This window comes from Astatotilapia calliptera, chromosome 23 (assembly GCF_900246225.1).
Source record: "Astatotilapia calliptera chromosome 23, fAstCal1.2, whole genome shotgun sequence".
Classification (NCBI taxonomy): domain Eukaryota; kingdom Metazoa; phylum Chordata; class Actinopteri; order Cichliformes; family Cichlidae; genus Astatotilapia; species Astatotilapia calliptera.
The window spans coordinates 37217499-37241555 of record NC_039323.1 but is presented as its reverse complement, the minus strand read 5'-3'; the positions used below and the strand labels follow the sequence as shown (position 1 = coordinate 37241555).

General features: G+C 41.8%; 1 protein-coding gene across 17 annotated transcripts in view; it reads left to right on the top strand.

Annotated features, from left to right (window-relative positions):
- Positions 1 to 2339: 2339 nt before the first annotated feature.
- LOC113015779 (peripheral plasma membrane protein CASK-like) overlaps positions 2340 to 24057 on the top strand; it is a 50420-nt gene continuing 28702 nt past the window's right edge. For 5 of the 17 annotated variants that reach the window (XM_026158060.1, XM_026158053.1, XM_026158050.1 and 2 more), the window contains exons 1-2: positions 2345 to 3531; positions 21011 to 21123. In XM_026158060.1, the coding sequence (XP_026013845.1) occupies positions 3467 to 3531; positions 21011 to 21123 (178 nt within the window). In that variant the 5' untranslated portion in view covers positions 2345 to 3466. Of the gene's footprint in view, positions 3532 to 21010; positions 21124 to 24057 lie in introns of all 17 variants that reach the window. The other 12 variants (XM_026158049.1, XM_026158042.1, XM_026158043.1 and 9 more) reach the window with 6 other exon arrangements.

Below are 24057 nucleotides of genomic sequence, written 5' to 3'. Positions count from 1 at the left end.
GGAAAGAACACAACTCCTCCAGACACAATCTCTCGGCGTATCGGTGGGCACACCGCTTCTCCATCTTGCTTGAGGTTAATGTTTGTCAGACACAGTAACGGTTGCTATAATGTGTAATTGGACAATGGCCCTTTCGGGGGAGGGGCCGGTGAGAGGTCAATTATGCCAGGTGTATTTTATAATTTATGTATTGGAGTAATTACTAACAACTACTTTAGTGGTGTAATTTTCTGTTTATTACTTTGACTACTTGGATTTTATGAACAGCATAGAAACAGTTGTTTAAACAATCTCTTAAATTTTACTTTGTTGTCTTATACTTTTTCATGTAGGATACGGACAGCGAGGCAAAAAGCTGCATGGAGCAAACTGTGATGGGGGTGTACGTCATCCAGAAGGAGGGTGCTGAACCTGAAGATGACCCAGAGGACGTTGGTGTCGTGATTGAGGGTGTGGAGGCTAACACTGATTTGGGTAACATTGCACAAGCATGTGCTCTGTTGTTTGGACTCATATACCGTTTGAACCTGAGCTACCCACCAGAACTTAAATGCACCTTTGAAGTCCTCCAGAAGATACTTTTAAATCTTGATGGACAAAAGCTGTCTTCAAAGGTACAGTTTCTGAAAAACAAGCTTATGGGGTGAGAGCACTTGAAAATGCCTGATAGGTCTTGAATGGTTCATTGGTGCAATGGTGATTTCCAATATATAATGTTAATATTTGAGTTGTTTATATTTTTTTTCTTTCATTTAAAACATTTTTTTTAAGTTTTTGGATTCTCTCTGTTGGGCAATTCACCTTTTATACAGCACTGCAGATGATTTTTGTTTGTCCTTATATAGATGGCTCAAAATGGATCAGAAGTACTGACAGAAGTACTATGTTGTGTTTATGTATCAAGGTCCTGTAAAGTTTAAGACCACTGCCACCTGTTAAGTTCACTGTATTATTGTTTCCATTTTGCTTGCTAACATGTTTTAAAACACAGCAAAACTATATTGCTAGCTGTGGAGGACTGCAACCAAAATTAAAAAAACAAATACAGAAATATAAAAATTGGTCAAACTAATAATTATTTCAATGAGATACACCAAACAAATATAGATTTTCATCACCTATGGAATTTTTTGTTGTTGTTGTATTGCCCCCAAAATATTTCTAATTATTTTATTTTATTTTTCCAAATTCACACAATTCGATTTTGTCACATGTTTTAACTTGCCAAGTGGGAGATGTATTTTTATCTTTTAGTTTAATTTTTTAAAATGCAGTCGATATATTGAGCAAATTTTGCATCTGTTTTTAGTTGTGGAAGCTTTGGTTCCAACATATTACCTATGTAAATAAGTATTCTAACATTTTACCTTTTGAAGTGGCATAATGCTTGCAGGTGTACAAAAATGGTAAGCTTTTATATTGTCCACTAAATCCAGTTAATAAAGATAATGTTATCATAATCTGATTGTGACTTTTTTTGTAAAGTAGTGGGTTTCTAAATGTGTAACAAATGTAAACAAATCTAATTGAAATAATTTGGTTGAAATGAGTGAAATCATTGCCTTGATTAACAAAGTAGTTGTTGAAACAACAAGATTTAATTCTGTTTTCCTAAACTTTTTAAATTGTGTAGAATGAATTAAAACAAATTTCACTCTACATACTTAAATAAATCACTTCAAATCAATGTAAGTATAGTATGTTGATCCAACGTAATCTGATTACATTAAACCACCAAATGCTAAATGTGTTGGTTTGACATGATCGAAAAGGGTTTATTGTACTTGGTTAAATTGTGTGCAAAAAGGGTGCCATGATTAAATTGTGTTCATCCAACAACAGATTTTTTTGAGTGTAGGGGGCTTCTCCGCCCGTCTTTCCACACCTGAGGAGACCTTACCTGCGTGTCTGCACCGGGGGAACCCGCACCTGCAAAAAGCTTACGCGAAAGTAGATAATTACGCGTTAATACTTGAACTACAGTGCTGAGGATGCCCATTTGAACTGAAAAAAGCCTTTATTTTCGCTAGTTATCTAAATTCCACAGAGGAGAATTAGAGTACACATCAGTGGCACAATCTAGCGGTCACTGTCAGATTAATGAGATAATGCAAACGCTATGCTGTCCATCAGTTTTGCTGAGAAACCTCCCGAAAGACCCATGGGAATTTGGGAAACACTGAGGACAGCAGTCACCCACGCTTAGACAGCATTTGTGAAGTATACGGTTTTAATCCCGTCGCTGGCAGCCAGGGTGTGGGGCGTGAGTCCTTAGTGGCAGATGAGATTTATGGAGAAATAAACTGTTCGAAATGATGGAGAGAAGAAGAAGGGGAAAAGGGAGGGGGGGCTGACGTAAGGTGATGAGGTTTGGACGGTCGACGCCTGCGCGGGATACACTGAATGCAACGGTTGGAGAAGAGATTAAGGAAACTGCGCCTAAATCGGACCCCACAAAACGCCATCTTGGCTCGAGCGACGCAAGGAAAAAGACGGGAATCCGGGGCCCGCTTTCCCTGGCCATTTCGGCTCCGGTCGGAACAGTTTCCCGGGCGATAGACAGGGAGGGAGGAGCCGGGCATTTCTGGAAGTCGGAGAAACAACCAGTCAAAGCCAGCCAGCCTGCATCTGATCCAGCGAAAGAACTGGAGCAGCGGCGGACGTCGGCTCGGCTGTGCTGGAAGACGACATTAATTGAACACCCTCGAGCACAGACGGCGCGTGTAGCAGCAGGAGCAGTCGTGGACATGAATGTGAAGGTCTTCCATTTGGGCTCGGGAAGCTGAAGCGTATTGTATCCCGCTCACGTTACGGTTTTTTTCCCCCCCTTCCTCGCTGGGATAAGCTGTCTGTGATACCACTGGGCGTGCACAGCGCAATAACGGAGGGAGCCAACCTGTGATTTCAGCGACGACTAAGCTCACATTTAAACCCAGCTAGCAAACCGTTCTTTTTTTTCCCCCGAGAGTCTCGTTAGCTTGCGGCGAAGGGGAGCATCTTGGTGGATAAGGGGAGGTATCCGTCGGATGCTGCTGAGGGGGGACTCCTGTGCCCCGGCGACAAGCACCAGTAAAGATACAAACCTGAGGCATGCAAAGAGGGATGTTTTTCTGCACACGAGCGAGGAAATCTCCACGCCCCAGGGTCTGCTCAGTGGCTACTGTTTAGCTAGCTCGCTGGCTAGCCCTTCTACAGGAGAGTAGCTCAGGAGAAGGTGGGGCCGCGGAGTGACAGCCTTGGACGCCAGCTAATGTGGCTAGCCGGCTAAGTTGGGCACACGTTCGTTTTTCCCCGTTTATCACATTGTGCCCGTGTGTGCGTGTTTGTGGGGTTTAAAGAATACAAAGTGTGTGTGTGGACTGGCACAGGTGTAAGCCCGTTCAGCAAGAAATTACGTTGTCATTGATCCCTTTGGAGCCCGTGGTGTGGGTGGGATATCTTGAGGAGAGCATCCTCGTTTACCTGAATGACCATGGCGGACGACGACGTGCTGTTCGAGGATGTGTACGAGTTGTGCGAGGTGATTGGCAAGTAAGTACCTCGCGCACTGGCCTCTCATTTACCCACACAGGTACAACGCAGCTGCAGTAATTTGGCTGGGGTCTGTTTTTATATGCTGACCCGCACATTTTTAAGGTGGCAGTCCACTGAGAGAAGGGGGTGGGAGAGTTAGTCTTCTATGTGTAGAGCCATACAAGCTTGACATACAGTTTTGTTAAAGTCCTAATAGAAGTGAATAAACTAAAGTGATACTGGTCGCAGCTGTTAACAGTATGGCTGGGAATGTGCTCGGTGTTTTTGCTCTGTGCGTGCACTAATGCATTTATTCCAGCTGGCTGGGGATTGGGAATTCCTAATTGGATGATCGCCACACCTGGAATGTGAGCTCATAGACTGATTGGCCGGACACTTTAAGAATTTGTCATGTTCAGTTTTCAGTGGAAGGGGCACATTAAAAAAAACAATGTGGTGAAAAGTTTGGGGGGTGGGGACGGGATTGACAGCCCTGCCTACCAGTCAGTCCCCTCCCCCCTGCAGGCCTCCACTCTGTGGAGATCTGAGGGTCCATTACGGCTGTTGAGGGGAGGGGAGGGGAGGCACAGACCCTCAGGCCTTTGGTTTTAATCCTGAAAGTTCTTGTTGCCTTGGTCACTAATTGGTGGGTGCTTCAGGACTACTGCCTTTTAAGGCTCAATAATGGACAATGTGGCGAACAGTGCATTTGATGTACTTGAATGGATGAGGGAAATAAATATGGGAAATTGAGAAAACTTGACTTGATCAGACCTAGATCAATCATTTTGTGTCTTCTATAGATTGTTACTGACTTGCCTCACACTACAGCTGTCAACCTACCTGTCACAGTTACAGCACAGCCTGCACAGAGTGCCTCATTTTCAGAGGTAAATGTATATGTGCACGTTATCTTCATAACTGGGGTGTGACTCCCTGCAGCCAAAAGCAAACACTGAGGGAGTGCGCCGAGCTGTTGTACAGGTATGGTCACAAAGCGCAGACAGCTTATACAAAGAGCAGCAATAGTCAAGGTATATTTTAAGCTTTAGGAGGAAAAAGTGTATTGGCACCAAGAAGACCATGAAATCCCACTTATCCAGCGAGCTCTTTTGTGAAACTGCGGTTGATAGATCAAGTGTGTTGAGTCCTGGCATCTTGGGATGTGTTGCGGGGGGGGGAATCATTTTTCCTCAGCTTAGAGCAAGGGGGAGCGGGGGGTGCTGAAGCTGATCAATGGAGACAAGTGGAGCTGGGAATGTGATGGCCCTGAGGCTAAGGATATAAATAATGCCAGCAGACATTGCAGCTCGCTGCCTTCTTCCACTCTCTTTTTTAACCTTATGTTTTATTGCCCACATTGCGATCGGTAGCCGAGCACGTGGCAAACGGCCAAGACTCGAGGATGCTAATTACAATTTCAGTTTTTGAAAAAGACAGCTGTCATAACAAAACGAGGTGACCTCATAACCAGTGCCCTGCGCAGAAAGTCCCGGGTTTGATTCCCAATGCATGTCACTTGCCTTTTCCACACTATCCATTTTTCTTTTTGTTGGCATTTCATTAGGTTCAATAGAATGACAGCACCCTGTCAGTGAAGGACTCCTCTAGCCTCTGTTTTTCCCCCCCTGTTTTTTCACCTCAGATTAAAATTCCAGGAAGTCTATTTTTGCTTTGAGTGGATGTCCGACTTATCTGTTCATCAGTGAGACAATCGTAGGCGAAGTTCTTTGGAATAACACATCAGGTCACACGAGTGGAAAGTACTGTGATGGAATGATGGAGTAATGGAATATTTTCCAGTGAATTATCAGTAATTAGTTTGTCTTCTGCTTCCTGCCATGTAACAGAAGAGCTGGGATGGTGATTTGTCTCATTTAGTGATATTTGCTGTGCTGTATAGACACATGTCTTTTCAAGATACGTAGATAAACCCTTAGATCTGGCCTGACACCTTTCAAACTAATATCGTTGTTGTTGAAATCTTAAAGAATTTGAATGGGTAGCATTTGGAGCACTGGGATAGCTTAACCGTTCTATAATAATCTCCTCTAAATTCAGATTGTAAGGTCTTGTTGCAGGTTAGTTCTCCTGAAAGACGGTTGGTTAGTTCCCGGAGAGGAAGGTTCTGTGTAAAGCTGTTGATAAAAATTCTGGGCTGTTAATCAGATCTTAATTTAATTTCAAATTTTTGGCTTTTAGCAACAGAAAAGATGAGAGAATCTGGAGAAAGCAGTCAGTCTTTTGTATTAATTTTTTTAGTCTGCTCTCATTTAGTGTCGTTATAAAGAAAGTGGTGTTTTCACCCCTCCCTGCAAACCACAGTTTAGTTCCGCTCTAGGCAAGATGGTGGAGAGAAAGAGAGAGCCTTTGGCCAGCACAGTCTATCCAAAAGAAGTAGAAGTCGTAAAATGTTTATGTATTCCAACCCATGGAAGGTTAATTAAAAGTTGACTGCAGCTTGATTTGTGTTACGCTCTCCCCTTTGTGCTCAGTGCCATCGTTCTCTTTGCAGGCCCACTGAAGTGTGCTAGTCTGATGCCACCTTGGCCTCTCGTTGCCCCTGTCTGCAACAACAGACATACCACTGTGGAAGCTGCAGGGACCAGTCTTTGCCCTTGGGAAAGAAAGGCCATAGCAGGGGTGGACACACACAAAAAAAAAAAACCCTTCTTCCTAGGCTAGTTCTGGCCCTCTTGCTGTATTTTGTCCATGTGTGGGCTATACATTGAAAATCATTGGCCAATCTGGGCCTAATTCCTGATCTAACACTGTGTCCCCCACCACACCCATTACTTCAGAAAAAATTATAATTTTTAACCTAACAATAAATAATAATTTTAAATACAGTTGATGAAAAAGGATTGCGATCGTGATGTTTTCCATAATCGAGCAGCTGACCTTGTATCATAATATTCCTGATGGTAGTGTAGCTGGGCTAAGTTGTAACCTGGACTTTTGTGTGTTGTTGCCGTGTGTGATTGCACACAAAACTACTAAAATAAACTCCTTTTCCACCGGGATGCTCTACCTTCCTCCTGCTTCTCATTATTTTGGATGGAATGGTGTGCTTTTTCTTTTCTACAACACTGAGAGCTTCACAAGGGTTTAAAACTGCGAACCAAAGCACATGAACTCAAAATATTTGAACAAACCAGAGTCCTGATTTATTGGATTTGTAGATGCATGGAAACAAAAAAAAGAGATGAATATGCTGGTGTAGCATTGCTATAAAGAGAAGCTATGATTGATTTTTACAATTCCTGCATGCGTGTTCATTCACCTCCTCGGTGGTTGTTCTAGCCTTATTTCAGTAGAGCGAGGCCAGACAGGTCAGGTGTCAGCTGCACTTCAGATTACATTAAGTGAAAGGTGACACAGCGTGTTGACCCGGCACAGGCAGTTCGACCCTGCTTTTTATGTGCTCTTTATTTGTAATTTACATAGTAAACATGCTATGAGCATATTGCAGTAACAGCAGGCCTGCTTTTCACATAGCTGAAGCATCAGCAATGAACTGAGGCAATTTAATCCCTTTCTGTCTGTAATGATTCTGTTTGAATAGGACTGAAGTTGTTGAAGCACTATTGGAGTCACAGTGCTCTTTATTTCAGCCCTGGGGTGCTCATTAGGGCCAAGGATATTGGGATGTGCGACTCACTCTGAACCAATGAAGTGATCAGTCCTCTGGCTTATTCTGAGTGAGATAATTAAATTGCTTGGGCGACATTTAGATCTTCCATTTTCATTGATTGTTTTATCATTTTTTTGTGGTGTAATGTTGCTTTCTCCCCAGATAGATGCAACATTTGGCATACAAATGTTAGACAAGATGCTTTGCTGCTGGAATGCCAAATTGTTTCGTTATTAGGATTTGCTTTGGTTTGAAGTACGTAAAATGGGCTGTCACCTGGGTGAGTGTTTAATAGCTTCAGTCAGGTTTAACTAACAAAACTGATCAGACACAGGTAACATTAATCCACTTTCAATCAGAAATCACTGTAACTCATTTGTGTCAAATGTGTGTGTTTTAACCAGTCCATCCCTCAAGAAGACGTATCAGAAAATAATTTAAAACATTTGGGACTGTACATTAGGTGTCATGATAACGACAATATTTAAAGGTGAAATATTGGTATTATGTCATAATGTGCACATTATAATAGCAAATAAGCGTGTGATTGTTCTTTTTTGTTTGCCTTTGTACACTTGTGTTGTGTAAATAATATGCTGTAATATATACATTGCTTGTACATGTTTTTCTGAATGGTATTTGTCCATAAAAACAAGCAGACTACTTTAAGAAAAGTCTAAAATTTGTCTGCAGTCAAGTAATCGTGTAGGAAAACATGCACAAAATGTAAGACAGACATGGATATAACAACTGGCTACTAAAGCATAAGAAAGCCATATAAATGATATAGTAGCCACCACCAGTGCTGCTACTTGTGCAGCAACAACATTTATATTTACGAGCAAAGCTGGCAGTGATGTGATAATAAACGTGCACTTTGAGTTGCACAAAAAAAAAAGAGGAGTAAAGCAACTGAATTAATTTTGTGCTCTAATAAAACTAAAATCAAAAACATGAATATATATTAGTTTCAATCAGTCTGTCAAAATGCTAAAAAAATTGTAAATTACAGCCTTTATGATGAGGTTTTGGTGGAGATTTATTGAGAATTGGGACGTGTACATGACTTACCATGAAAGTTGTTTTTGCAGTTAATTTCTAATGCTCTTGCACAGAGTGGGTGATAATCCGGTCTTTAAGTCTGAGGTCATTAGCTGCGTCCGGGCCCAAACTCCGCTGCAGGTCCCAAAGTCAAACGATCACTAAAGCATTACTGGGAGTTGAAAAACTGTCTAAATTCCTTCATCTTTAATGAAAAAGAGCAGTGTTGCTACTTTACCAGGTGCAGCGATTAAGTTTAACATTCAGGCATCCATGAAAACAGAATTTTATTAAATTTAAATTTATTAAATTTAATGGAGTTAGAAGTTAGCAGGGTGTTAGCTCGCTAGCTTCCATCTAAATATAATATAGAATAGAATAGCCTTTATTGTCATCGTACAGAGTACAACAAAATTGGAGTGCCACTCCCTTGGTGCAAGTTTCAATAATAAATATAAATGTAAAATATAAAAAGTACAAAAAAACAATCGTAAGTACTCAAACAATAGTATGTACAATATATACAGGATAGCAGAATTAATATAATGACAGTATGAATAGCAGCATAATATAATGACAGTGACGGTATGGAATAGGTTCAATTGTTTTTGTGCTTATTTACTACGGTGGTAGCTCTGGGAAAGAAGCTATCCCTGAATCTGTTTGTCCTGGTTTTATGTGACCTGTACCGTCGGCCTGACGGTAATAGTTCAAACAGTTGGTTGCTGGGGTGAGAGTAGTCTTTGATGATATTGCCAGCTCTGCTGAGGTACCGAGAGTTTGCAGTGACCTCCAGGCTGGGCAGAGAGCAGCTAGTGATCTTCTGGGCTGTGTTGATGACCCTCTGCAGTACTTTCCTGTCCGCAGCTGAGCACCCTGCATACCATGTTGTTATGCCGTACGTTAGGATGCTCTCGATGGTGGCTCTGTAAAATGTCACCAGCAGCCTCTCCTCCAGGTTGTTCCTCCTGAGCACTCTCAGAAAGTGGAGACGCTGCTGGGCCTTTTTAACCACCGCTGTAGTATTTGCAGTCCAGGAGAGGTCATCAGATATCTGCACGCCCAGAAACCTCATGGAGTGTACCCTCTCCACACAGTTCCCGTGAATGTAAAGTGGGGCCAGGTCTGCTCTGCCCTTCCTGAAGTCCGAGATAAGTTCTTTAGTTTCCGTGGTGTTCAGTTGGAGGTTGTTAACTGAACACCACTCAGTCAGTCTGTTGACCTCATCTCTGTAGTCCGACTCATCCCCCCTTGAGATGAGTCCAACCACTGTGGTGTCATCCGCGAACTTTATGATGGTGTTTGAGAGATGGGTAGGGGAGCAGTCGGATGTGTAGAGCGTAAACAGGAGGGGACTCAAAACACATCCTTGTGGAGACCCGGTGCTGAGTGTGATGGTGCTGGACCGGTGGGGGCCGAGTCTGACAGACTGTGGTCTATTTGTCAGGAAGTCCTTGATCCAGAGGCAGATGGGGGTGGAGAGTCCCAGGTGAGACAGTTTCTGGACCAGGATCTCCGGGATGATATGATTGAATGCTGAGCTGAAGTCCAGAAAGAGCATTCTCACATAGCTTCCTCGGTGCTCCAGGTGACTCAGCGCAGTGTGGAGCGCTATGGTGATAGCGTCCTCGGTGGAACGATTTGTCCTGTAGGCAAATTGGTGGGGGTCCAGAGTGGGAGGCAGACCGGCCCTGATGTGCTGACAGACCAGTCTCTCAAAGCACTTCATCACTACAGGCGTAAGTGCAACAGGCCTATAGTCATTTGGGCTGGCCACAGCTGTCTTCTTGGCGATGGGGATGATGGTGGAGGTTTTGAGGCAGGGCGGGACGGTGTTTGATGACAAGGAAAGGTTGAAGATTTTAGTGAAGACTCCGGTCAGTTCGTCAGCACATGCTCTGAGAACCTTTCCATGTATTCCATCAGGACCTGCCACCTTCCTGGGATTCGCTGACCTTGGAACACACCTCACTTGATGCTCCCTGAGTGTTAGTGTGCCAGTGCTGGGGGCGGGTGGAAGTGGTGTGGCAGCTGAGGGCCTGGTCGTCTCAAAGCGGGCGAAGAAACTGTTTAGATCCTCAGCCAGCGAGGCATCAGTCCTAGATGTTGCCTGGTTATTGCTTCTGTAGTTGGTAATGTGATTGATCCCCTGCCACATTTTTCTGGGGTCGTTGTCAGCAAAGTGATCTTCAATCCTCCTCCTATAGGCAGCCTTAGCTTTCCTGATGCCTCTACTCAGGTCTGCCCTGGCCGCCCTATACGCAGCCCTGTCCCCTGACTTGAAGGCAGTGTTGTGGCTTTTTAGGAGGGATTGCACTTCGCTATTCATCCAGGGTTTTTGATTTGGAAACACCCTGACCCTTTTGTTGACGGTGACATCGTCAACACAGTTCCTGATGTACGAGAGTACAGTGTCCGTGTACTCCTGGAGGTTGTGGCTGGAGAATAAATCCCATACAGTTGTTGAGAAGCAGTCCTGCAGTTCAGAAAGGGCTCCTTCAGGCCAGGTTTTTATTTTCTTTGTCTGGGGCTTTGTTTTTCTCAGCAGGGGGGTGTAGGTGGGGGTGAGGGACATGCAGAGGTGGTCAGATCCAGCCAGGTGGGAGAGGGGTGTCGCTCTGAAAGCATGCCTGATCTTTGAATAGACATGGTCCAAAGTGTGTTCTCCTCTCGTAGCAAAGTCCACAAACTGGACAAATTTAGGAAGCACAGTCTTTAGGCACGCTTTGTTAAGTCGCGCGACAATAAAACCCCATCGGGGTGGGCAAGCTGTTGTTTGTTTATGGTGTTGATCAAGAGGCTGAGAGCCGTGCTAACGTTAGTATCCGGCGGTATATAAACAGCTATCACATTAACTACTATAAACTCCCTCGGGATGTAAAAAGGTCTGCACGAGACTGCCAGAACCTCCAAATCAGGAGAACAGTGTGTGTGAATGATCCTGCGGTTACAACACCACGTACGTGCACATGCACGTAAACACATAGCCCCCCCCCCCCTGCTTTTACCTGAGTTGCTGTTTCTGTCATGCTGGTGTAGCGTGCGGCCTGCTAACTCGACTGCAGCGTCCGGCGTTGCAAACATTCAAAAATATCTGCATTAAACGAGCACCAAACTGGAGAGCTAAGAGCCGCTGCACCCGTGCGCGCCGCCATATATATATATATATATATATATATAGATAGATAGATACATACCATGTTCTGACAGAGATTTCTGAAAAAAATTAAACGTACAGCTCTGCTATCACTTCTAACATAAATTAAGATAGTAACGTAAACAGCAGCGACGTTTGTAGGGTTACTGAAGTTGGACTAGCTGGTGTATATATATGTATATATATGTGCTACATGATCGCTAGCGACACAGCTATGTTAGCATAACAGCACAGTGAAGCTGGAGGACGAACAAACTTTTTTCCCACTCGATAAAAGCGGACGTGAGGGTTCCCGATGGTTAGGAACAAATGTAATCACATGGCAGGATGCTGTAAATGGACCAAACGTCAGTCAGGAGAACAAGTAAGATAATCCATCCACAATACGAGGTTGGTCATTAATGTACTGCTGCATGGGCTGGGCTGTAGTTGCATCCTAAGGTTTTAAAAACTGAGCTTTAAAATTATTAGCGGTAATAAAACCGAGAGAGGCTGACAGTGATCACTGACTGTTTTTAGGGGCTTGTTGAGAGAAAATAGAACAAGTTACAAAGTATTAAAACACGTTTAAAGCACAATAGCCCTATTAAACGCAGGGTAGTTTGGACCTGGAAGCAGGATTCAGCACGTCATCACTTAAAGACCGGATAGCCTCAAAGTTATATCTCGACAGTTCAAGGAAATTTGTGAAAATGACACTTGTGATCATATAGAGTTAAAATAAAAAAATTGGAATCACTAATGTTTTATTTGTGATTGCATCTTGCAAGTTGCATTGTTTATTAAAACAAACAAAAATGAAGGGAATTTTCCGAAGTTGTTGCCAATTGAGCTGCCGTTCACCGATGACAGACTACTGCTGATTTGAAATGTGACTTTATTGCCACAAGATAGCAGCAGTAGCAATATTATGCAAAAGTAATGACTCATCTATATATGCAGTGACGCAGCACAAGCCAAATGTATGTATATTAAGTATAATGCAGTATACGGAATTTAATCTTAAAGTGAATATGGCTAATTTACACCACTGAGCCCTGCTTTCTAAAACTGACGTAGATTTAACACCGTCTGTGTAGCAGAATTTAAGAAATAAGTGCTTACGTTTTTTTTAAAAGCATCATGTGTCAGTAGGGAACGTTATGCCACCGGGTTGGTTGGTTGGTTGCTGTCAATCGATTCGTGATTCGTTTAGTTTAACTAACTAGTAACAGAACCAATAACTCAGAGTTAATTATATGTCAGTTGGTGTAAATTAGTCATTATATATTTAGTGTTACATTAACATTAAAATTGCAACTCAAAAATATGTTCTACTGGCAGTTTTGTACCTCGGTTCAGGTTTTCTAAACGGCTATTTAAAGCCCTTCTTTACCACAGTGTAACTGCATCAGCAATTTCCATCCACCATTTGCTCTTCCTGTTATATGCAGTGTAACTACTGAGAGCTCCAGCGATGCTTGGCTGAGTCATTCGATAACTTTTGGTTCACTGTGTTAACTCCTCCTGGTTATACTTGACAGTCTGTTTCTTTGTGGTGAAACAAGTTTGTTGTTTTCACCGTTTGCAATATGCAAGAAAACTGTTCCTGCTAAGCATTGTGCTCAGTTGTTGAAGTAGATCCTAGATACTAAATTGTCATTGGAGGCTGACATGCAGCTGTCATTCTAAAACATGCTATTGCCCTACTGTTTGATGCCTGTGCCCTGATTTTGTTCAGGGACATGACTGAGAGATCTCCTGTGAAACACATACTGAAATCAAGACCTCAAATAACACACAAAGAAGTGGGAAACTGGGAAAATTGAATTAAAGTTAGCTTTTAAGTTTAAAGACATGCAGGTGATCAACCAAAGAATCCCTACTTTTAATGATTTCATTTTTTATTGTGGAATAATTGAATACCATACACCTTTAATGATCTTCTCTGATCCACACAGTCACAAATATACATGTAGGCTCAAATGTATATACACGCTTAAGTCTTTTAATAAGTGGTGCTGAAGGTTGTGCAAGATCTTAAATTGATAAGGCCAAGGCCTGTTAACTTCTTGTTGGTGATCATGATCATGACAGCTAGTAGTTTCTCTTTGCCAGCATCTGTTTGCCAGCACTGGGCTGATTTTGAGAGAGGCCAAGAAACTCAGTAAAGATGTAAGGAGGAGGAGATGTTCCAGACATTTGTTGATCGCTACCTGGTCCATGCATGTCTGAAGACTTTCTGTTGCACTGGCAGAACGTGTCTTTGTTGTGGATTACGTGTTGTCTTTCTTTTCTTTTCTTTTCTTTTCTGGCCTTATTTCATAGATACAGTGAGAGAGAGGGGAAGACGTGATCAAAGGGCCACGAGTCAGACACGAACCTGGGCCGGCCGCTCTCAGCTATATGGCCTGTAGTCGCCTGCTTAACACACTGAGCTAAACCCACGCCCTACGTTTTGTCTTTTTGACACTCATATTAAGCCCCTTTTCCATTACTACCTGCTCAGGTCGACTCGCCATGGTTCACCACGGTTTTAAAGGTTTTCCCTTAGGTCATGGTACCTGGTACCAGGTACTATTTTAGTACCTGTTGGCCGGAGTTCCAGACTGCAGCTAACCAATTATATGGTCAGTGGCATCACTGAATGAGTCATGAGAGTATCTCATTCATGAAAATCAAAACTGTCATTTTTGACACCCGGGCAATGAGGGAAATGGCTACAAAAACACTGTGGTCCCAGAGTCTGACGAAAAGCCACAGACAGAGCAGCAGGTATATCATCGCCTCGACGTACACCATTATTGTCGTGTCGCATACTAATTATGCCATGGGACACTCTGCTGTGTTGCTATGATGACGGAGTGTCCCACCAACTGTAGGTGGTACATGAATTTAATGGAAAACCGCTTGATCCGAGTCGAGCCTTGGTGAGATGAGTAGGTAGTAATGGAAATGAAGCTTTAGAGAGGTGTTACCTAGAGCTGCTTGATTTAGGTAAACACCAAAGTGTTACTTTGCTCATTAACTGTAATCTTCATTGTTTAACACAATTATAAAAATTATTGTTAAGAAATACATCATACATTTGCCTGATTTATTGGTATGCCGGTCTTAATTTCATGCATAATATCAGTTTTATTTCAGTTACCATCACACTGATGATAGATTGGCTGTAAAGGAAAAGGTGTGTGCTCTATTTATAACACAGAAAATCTTCCAAAGAAAAATGACTGCAAACAAACTAATAATTTTGACCATACTATCTGGATTCTGTGGCATTGAAAAGCCAGACTTATAATTAATATCTGTTTAATCACCTAGGCTTCTAGTGATTTTTGGAAACTGGTTAGCATTGTCTGCACAATTAGGTTGTATTTAAGATGCTATTCTTGATATTATGTTTCCTTCTGTTTGTAAATGGGATAATGGAGACTGCCTATTCACATGGAAAACTCAGGGTTCAAGTGCCGACACTGGCAACCATGCACTGCAGCGGCCTATGCAAGACTTTGCTGCAGTTCCTGCTGGGATCAATAAGGCATCACATTACAGCGTCATCTTGCTTTTGTGGAGGAAACATTTCTAGAGAGTTTTTTTTTTGTGTGTTTGTTTGTTTGTTTTTGTTTGCCATTACAAAATCTTTTCTGCAATCTGCATAATGGGATATTTTTGCTAGATTGTAGCACGGCACATAAACTTTACCACACTATACACAGTATGTTGTTTTCATTCACTAGGGCACTTGTGGTCTCAACTTTCCTTTCCATGTGTAGTATATGCCCACACACAGATCAATAGTTGTGAATGGATGGTGCGAAGTTGAAGCTTTCTTTCAGACTACAAGACCAGACTCTACAGGGAGGTTTAAACAATCTTGGATCCTCTTCTGGCTTATGTAAAAGAGAGGATTTTCTGCCAAAGCTTTCAAGCCTCCTGAGGGTATGTGCGCTCTGAATTTCAGTTTGCAACCGGGTTGCTAATTTCCCTGCACATATTCAAAGGGTTGTTTTCCTGATTTGCATAAAGAAGCAGCTCTGGATTACTGCTCCTCAGACGTACACAGACTATCCTTGACAGAGCTCTGAACTTTGTTGAACTTTTTAAATTAAAAGCTTTGGATTTAAGCTCAGTTTGGGCAGTAGGGCAAATAGTTGTTGAAGAATTAGTTTTGTGGAATCACTATAATGAACTTGCGTTTTCTCACTTTCAAGTGCACATCTGTTTAGAAATTATGAATAGAGTTCTGTGCATGCGTAGGAGTCAATGCAGAGAATCACAATATATTTTGTATTTGATTCCACGTTTTTGAGCTTCCAATTATGTTTCTGCTATCACTGTTGAGCTAACCATTGTGAATCATTAAAGAAGGTTATGGGGTGATGGTGAGATTCCATGCATGCAGTGGATGTTTAGAAAATGGCTAAGCTGTGTGTCTCTAATAATGTTTACTAGGACGAGAGCAGATGATGATAAGTTTAAGTGTCTATTATGTTAAAAGTCAACACTGTCCAGCACCAGTTAGCACCCATCTGATAAACTCTGAGACTGAGACTTATGCTAGCTTCTTACCACAGGTAAAAAGTCAAAATGCTGTTCTAAGCAGTAGTGGTCATGTGGAGTCTGCAGCTTACAGATGTGTCCTGCCTCTGCTTTAGAGAGAGGAAAGAGAATCATCTGAGAAGATATTTCACTCATGGCCAGTATGAATGTTAAAAATGCTCCTAACATCGTTTCTTGGATTTACACAAAGCAGAGAGTTGAAATGAGCCAAAGAGCAGTCTGCAAAGACTGCCACTTCGAGCTAATGTTTGATGACTGCTGCTGTCGGATGTGAGCCATGTGTGGGAGTTTTGTATGAGCCCACTTAGCACAGCTGCGGTGATGTCAGTATGGCATGCGGCCTCACCGCTTCCCAGCATACACACGTCTGTGTTTCTGTCTTTGTGAGGACACAGAGTAAACCCACAGTAACACTGAGCGCCACCAAATTCTATCCTTGAATCTAATCCTGATCTTAAATGTTAGGTCAAATCTGAGCCTCTGAGTAGCTTTTTTGGTGTGTTGGAAAGCAGGTACCAGCCATAATGTCCTCACAGAGGAGATCTAAAACTCGAAATGGTCCTCACAAAGATGAATTTATAAGTACATATGCAATTTATGTCTTTTATAGTTACTTGGGCTCTTATAATGCCTCTGTAATGGCTCATGAATATGGTTGAATGGTCATTTAATTTTTTCTTCATGCCAAATGAGATGAATTACATTCTAATTTATCAAATTAATTGGCAGTCCCAGCCCCCTCTCTCACACAACATGTAAAAATGGCCTAATTCAGGGGCTAATTCTCCATGCAGATTCTTGCATTTAAAGCCAAGATTACAAATGAGGTTGATGCATAAAATGGGGCCGATTCACCCTATCCCACATCATTGCTTAATGGTGGTAATGACTGTTATTGAAATACACTAGACCAGTGCCAAAATAGCCTTACCCTCACTGAATCATTTGTGCCCCTGTGGTTATAGTCTCTCACTGAAGTTGCCTAAACCTTCATCAGTCAGTTGCAGATCTGGAACCAGAGACCACCTGATTAGGTTACAACCATTGTGGAGAAAAAATGGGATTTTTTTTTTTTTTTCCACCATAGTAGCTAAATTCAAGGGTGCTACGGCATGGGCATGTATGTCATGGTAAGTTTGGGCATGTTTGCTGGTGTTGGAACTTGAACCCTGAGTTTTCCGTGTGAACAGCTGTCTCCACAATCCCATTTACAAACAGAAGGAAACTTAATACTAAGAATGGCATCTTAAATACAACCAGTTTCCGAAATCACTAAAGAGGCCTAGATGATTAAACAGATTTTAATTACAATTTTGACTTTTCCACGCTTCAGAATCACGCTAGTGTGGTAAAAATTAATAGTTTGTTTGCAGTCATTTCTCTTAGGAAGATTTGGTGTGTTATAAATAGAGCACACGCCTTTTTCTTCACAGCAGTGCTTTTTTCACATTGGCCAATCTATCATCAATGTAATGGCAGTTGTAAAACTGATATCATGCATGAAATTAAGACTGGCATACCAATAAATCTGGCAAATGCATGATGTATTTGTTAACAATAATTTGAATAATTGCATTAAACAATGAAGATTACAGTTAATGAGCAAAATAACCCTTTGGTGTTTACCTAAATCAAGCAGCTCTAGGTAACACCTCTCTAACACAATGTCAAAGAGACAACACGTAAACCACAACAAAGGCAGACTCTACGGCCTGCTGTTTCTACAGAAAGTCTTAAACCATGAAGAGTTGTGCCTGATGAAGTAGTGACTCAATACAAAATTACCCTGTGGGTTGAAGCTACAATGGTGGTCAGAAGTTTAAAAACACATGCCATGGGCATGAATGTCGTGGTAATTTGGGGCTTATAGTAATTTCTTTGAACTGTTCCTTTTCTAGTCTTGATTGATTGTTCAGCATACATCTTTAATGACTTCAAAAACACAAGAGTTGGATGCACAAGTTAGAATTTACTTTGTGTGTGGATTAGAGAAAATCCAGTGTCAAAAGTATAAATACAGGATACAGAAACCCCCACTAGTATTTGCTTAAATGCCTCTTAACAAGTTACACATCGAACAGATGCTTTCAGTGACAGTCAACAAACTTCTAGCATAATTCTGGCTGGATATTTGACCACTCTTCTTGACAGAGTTAGTAGAGTTTATTTAAATTGGTTGAATTCCTGGCTTATAAGCATAGATAAATTACATGCATACATTTCAATGGGGTGGAGATTGGGGCTTTGGGAAGGGCATTGTCCCTTAGCAAATGACAATGCGTTTAGTGCCAAGCTTTTTACTAAAATACCAACCTATGCATCTGAAAAATTAAGGCTACATGGGGGATACAGGAAGTGCAGGGAGTTTTCTTTCCCACTGTTGCCGATTGCCTACTCATAATGAGTCATCTGATTGTTGTTTTCTCTGTGTTACTGCAGGTCTTTAAAGCGCCTTGAGACAACGGAAGTTTTTATTTGACGCTATATAAATAAAAACTGATTTTTGTGCTGGTGTAAACAGCAAGCGTTTGAATGGATTGAGAAATGGCTATTGTAGTATGTTAATTAGCCATGTGCTTGTATGGCTTGCTTGTTTATCCTCATTAGTCATGTGGGGCTATTGTCTGACATTAATTTCAGGTGAAAGCTTGCTTTAAAGACTAAGCTGGATATGAATAATGAGCCAATCATGTGATCATTCATGGAGAATAATCACAGAGAGAATTGCTGCAGCAGACAGACAGACACTCAAAGTAAAAACGATACCCATCTCGCTTTCACAGCTGGTTAAGATTGCAGGGTTGGAACAGGGGTGTCAGAAGTCCCATCAAGCACTCAAGCAGCAACCCACACCTCCCACTTCCTAATGGGTAAACACAGCTGTTTCAGCACATCAACCCAAGGGCAAAGGTCGCTGAGACTGTCAGATCATCAACTGGATTCCTGCGCACCCTGATGAGAAGAGTGTTTTAAGAGTTCTCTTGGCTCACAGTGTGCACATGCTGCCTGCATTTGTACGGGTTGGTCTTTACAAACTAACGTGAGAGCAAATACAGGTGCAGCTGCCATGCTCTGCACAGGAAGGGCATCATCGGGCAACTTCATTCACTGATTCAGCTAAAGCAGTACCTGGTAACAGCTACCAATCAGGGCTTCATCAGATAGGTGTTGCTGTGGATGTGTGTGTAAGAGTGTGTGAGTGAGCAGAACTGTTTCCACCACTGAGGATTGCAGACCCGGAAGATGTAGAGACAGCTGTACCACAGCGGGGGTATGTGTGCGTCTGTAACTCTCAGTGGGCCCGGAGACAGAAAATATGCATGTCTTTACTTTCAGTGTCTGTTTTTACACAAAATGTTCCAGTTCCTACACGAACGTAACCTGCTGCTCGTATGATCTCATCAGGAAAGCCGACAGGTGTCTAGGGTTACACCAATGTGTACACACTATAAAAGCAGTGTGTGTTGTGATGGTGGAAGCAAAATGACAGAAATGATGTAATTGTTCAAATACTTAAGGTTTTAATTTTTAATTATTTTTTTAAAACCTATTATTATAATGATCTGTTCCCCAACTTCTCCTACATGTGTTGATCAATGTGGATGAAATTACTATATAAGCTGCCTAGGGTACCAGGATTATCAGCATATGTATAGCTTTGGGAATCATTTTTATAATATTCAAATCCTTACAATTTCTATAAATGTGAAGTAGCTTATCTCGAAATGAACTGCAACATCTCGAGTACATTCCTACAGCAAAGATTTTTTTTTTCTTCTTTTCCTTAAGACAGGTTGTAATCTGGATTGCAAAAGTAATAGATTATCTATGTTTTGTTGTTTACATAGCATCTTATTAAAAAACAAAACAAAAAAGAAAACCTGGCCAGCCAAGTACATTGAGCAGTTTGTTTGTTCCGTCCAGCAATGCTGTGATTCATTTCACAACTGGTAAATTAACGTGCTTTTACTTTGAAAGTTCCTGTCTCATGTCTCCCTTTAGTCAGGGTGGTCTGCTGTTGGGATAGTTTTGGATATCATTTAGTGATCCTTCTCTTCTTCCACTCTCAATTAAACATCAAATAAACTTCACAGCGTGGCAGGAGCTAGCAGTGTCGTTTCTTTGAGAGCCGCTGCTTGCTGAAGAGGCCACTTTGAGCAGAACTTGCAGCATTTGGAGAGCTGCTTGTGTTATGCTTACTTATTAGAGGCAGCTGTATGTGGCATGCATGTATTTTCAAATTCTTTCAAACTGTTGGTTCATTATAATCTTATATTTATTTTATATTGTGATTAAACCATGAGAAAGAAGAGTAGGCTCTTTATACAGGTTCCTCTTAATAAGCTATTTAAACCCCTTGAAAAAGTGTGTTTTGTTTCTCCTTCTCGTTCTTGTCCTCGCTATATCAGTACTTGATTAATTTGAGCACTTTTGACTGAGAAGTTATCAGGTGTACACTTTAACTTGTGTGCTACCACGCATACCACTAGAAAGGTCATGCAGGATATGAATTTCTCAGCATTAGTTTGCTGATAATTCTGTAGAGGCTTAACGCGTATGTAGGCAGATTGTTGAGTGAACAAATTTGTCATTTGAAATCTAAATTTTGCCCCGCATATTATTTATTTATTTGACTGCTTTTTTCATATTAAATTGAAAATCTCAAGAAATGCTGTTCAAATCAGGAAATCTTGTCTTACTGCACATGTCAAGCTCCAAAGCAGCTATAAGAGGAAACACAAATTTGCAATATCTGCCACCTCCTTTCCCCCAAAATAAACTGTGTAGGGTAGGTCTCCCTAGCACAGGTCTCTATAATAAAGCTTTTATTTTAGCTTTTACAGCTGCGCTGCACCACACCGCTCTGTAATTCCCACTGGCACGAGCATGGAGACTACGAAGCGTAGCTAACCACCCACTGTAAATCCAGAATATTCCCAGAAACAACACTATGTCTGCCCACTGCCCAAGACTAGTGTGTGCCCATCATTATGTGTACATAGGTTTATGGCAGGCGCTCACTGAACTCAGGAGTCATGAAGTGAATGAAAGAAACGCATGCAGACGCTTGTGTTTGTGTCTGTAGGTATCTGTGACTAACTTTAAACCTTTTTGTATTGCAGGGGTCCCTTCAGCGTGGTGAGGCGCTGCATCAACAGGGACACCGGCCAGCAGTTTGCTGTAAAGATTGTTGATGTGGCCAGCTTTACCTCCAGCCCTGGCCTCAGCACAGAAGGTGAGAAGCACAGCAGACCTGGATTGATCTGGGGCTGGCAGGTCACGTGTGCTGGTTTTTCACTTAAGGCACCAGATGGAAGGGGTTAACATAACCAGGGCAAGAGAGCGTCGCTATAGAGATTATTCAAGGAACCGCACTCTTTAACAGACCTAGAAGAGCTGTGTTCTGTGTTATGGGACCCCCCATGTTCTTGTGGGTTAAAACAAATATTGGGATTAAACTGCAAATGGAGGTTGGCTCACACATCAAACACTGTGGCACTCACAGAATGCATAATGGCCTCTCACACATAAATAAACAGGCCATAATGTTGCATACACTGCACCCAGATGAGTAATATCTTGGAACTGCATGTGTCGTGTGTTGGTTTAGGGTGTGATAGGCTCACATTTTGTGAGATACTCCATGCATGCCTTGTCTCACCATGTGGGTTTGGGTTTTGTCATGGTGTGTGTGTGTGTGTGTGTGTGTGTGTGTGTGTGTGTGTGTGTGTGTGTGTGTGTCAGGGTGGGGAGTGAGGGATTGAGACAAAAATCACAGGTGTGTGTGTGTTGGTGGTAGTATTGGCATTCACTATGGGCCATCTGTGATGCCCCAGCCAGAGATTATTCTGGCAGCCAATAACAGCAGGAAAAGGAAATGACCCGAGGGAGGAGACAGAGGAAAAATCGGAGTGTTACACCAAGGTTTCCCAAACCAGAACTTACACCCAGGTTATTTTTGTGCTAATTGTATTCATCTGAAAACATAAACCACCCACATTTAAGAGTTTCTCTTACCTCAGAAATATTTCAAAGCATCTTTTTTATTTTTTAAATCTCTTGAGTCACTTCACACATGCTTCACCATGTGGTCGCTTTCACCAGGAATGGCACAAAAATGAACAGACTTCCAAATGTGATGATAGGGATGTCGAATTCTTCCAATACGTTAAAGGTTGGGGCTTTGGCGCATGACTTGTTACAGAGGCTCTCGTGTCACATGATGCATTTCTAGGAATGCCAACAATATTACATTGTATGCTTTTTCATATTGCGATAAACAGAGAGCAGCTCATTTCACAAATGTGGGGATTTACTGTGCTAGGCAGCAAGAGATCGAATCCGTAGCAGATATTGAGGGGAGGGTTTTAAGGGCTGTGGGTGGTTAATACTGTTAGATAGACGTCGGTATCAATAACAATTTAAAACAGCTTCAGAGTATAAAATCATTTAAAGCACATTCAGAAGGCTGCGTGATAATTGTCCTTTTTTTATTCTGTTAAAAGGTGCCGTACCATTGGAAAGCCTGTTTGTTTGGCCTTAAATGGTGCTGCATCTGTAAGAAAAACACATTTGTGGGTTGAGCAGCAGAGTTGAGTTTGTGGGTTGCGCCCATGAAAAAAAACAAATCTGGTCTTTCCTCCAAGATGACAACGCTCACCCTCACAGAGCGGGGTTTATCAGAGATTGCTTCCAGGATTTGGGATTTGGGAGTGGAGAGGATGGAAAGGCCTGCCTGCAGTCCTGATGTTTGACTGTTGGAGAATGGTATGCGTCCCACAGCAGTGTGTGAGCGGAGGACCAGCATAAAAATAAATAAAAATAATATTGTTAAATAAAGAAATTGTTAAAATGCCAACATACCTTGTTTGCAATAAATGGCAGCAAACAACACAGTAGCAGAATCAGGTATAAAGCACTGATAGAAAAGATTTGATGTTTTTCATGGGCGCACATACTAACTTTTTTTTTTTTTTTTTTTTTTTTAAATCATGCAGTCTGTCAAATGTTATACAATTCCAGAGTTTTCTGGTGTTTTTGCTTAATTAGACTTGAACTGTTAATTCATTATTCAAGCTTTGCAGAGTAATTTTGTCACTCAGTTAATTAGTTAATTGATCATTGCGTTGCTATAAATGTTCAGGCTTTTACAGACCTGGTGATTATCAGTTGTTATCAGTGTGAGGATGAGGGTTATACATTTGCCTGTTTGTCTATGTGGGTTACCATATAAAACAAATTACATAAACATTTGTTTGGATCATGGGACCAAGCGCCCTACAAGAAAACCAGTCAGGCTAAGGTGAGCCCCCAAAGAGTCGATCACAGTAAAAGTTTCACCTTAAATTTGGTAAACCTAAGCATTTTTTAAAAACTTTTTTTAATCTGCAAGTCGGCCACTCGGAGTGGCAATGTGAAAAACTGGAGTGCAGCCAGAGTGATTTCATGAGACCACATACCTTAGCTTATTAAGAAATACTCCGTGTCAGCATAAATCCGAGTGAAAAGGAGACAGAGCTGCAGGCTGGGCTGAGCTTCGAGCTAACGCAACAAATATTTGGATTTCTATACAAATGTATTTCTGTGCGAAACACGTGAGAGAGGTGGAATGAATAAAAGATGAATACGATAATTAAGAGTCTGGAGTATTGAGTAAAAGACAGATGTAGATGGCTCGCAATGACCATAAAAACTTACAGGTATTGAATTGTTGGGGGGGAAATACAGTAGTTCAATTTGCAGTATTATTTGTTAGACATGTTAAATATTGAAAAAGTCATTTATCAGAAGTGAAGACAAAGTAACACTTGGCGAATGGGCAAGCCTAAATGACTTCTTAGTGTGATTTCTGTACATTAGTTTTATATGATAGTTAGAATATCAGGAGATGGTGTGGCAACATGGTCCTGCAGTCTTCAAAGTGCAATTTATTAGCATGACATGACAAAGGCTAAGCGAGGCCTGCTTTGGAAAAGGCCCAGTGGACGGCATCAGCTTCATTCAGAGCGTTCCAGGCCTCTCTGGCTCCATCAGCCGTTTCCTCGTTGGACAGTGGGCAGCATTGTTAAGTTCAAGAATTGCTACTCGATGAGACGGGCAAGAGATCGGTGTGAAAAGGGCGAGAAGGAGGAAATGATGGAAGCAAAGGGAGAGCAGAATAGGGGGCTCT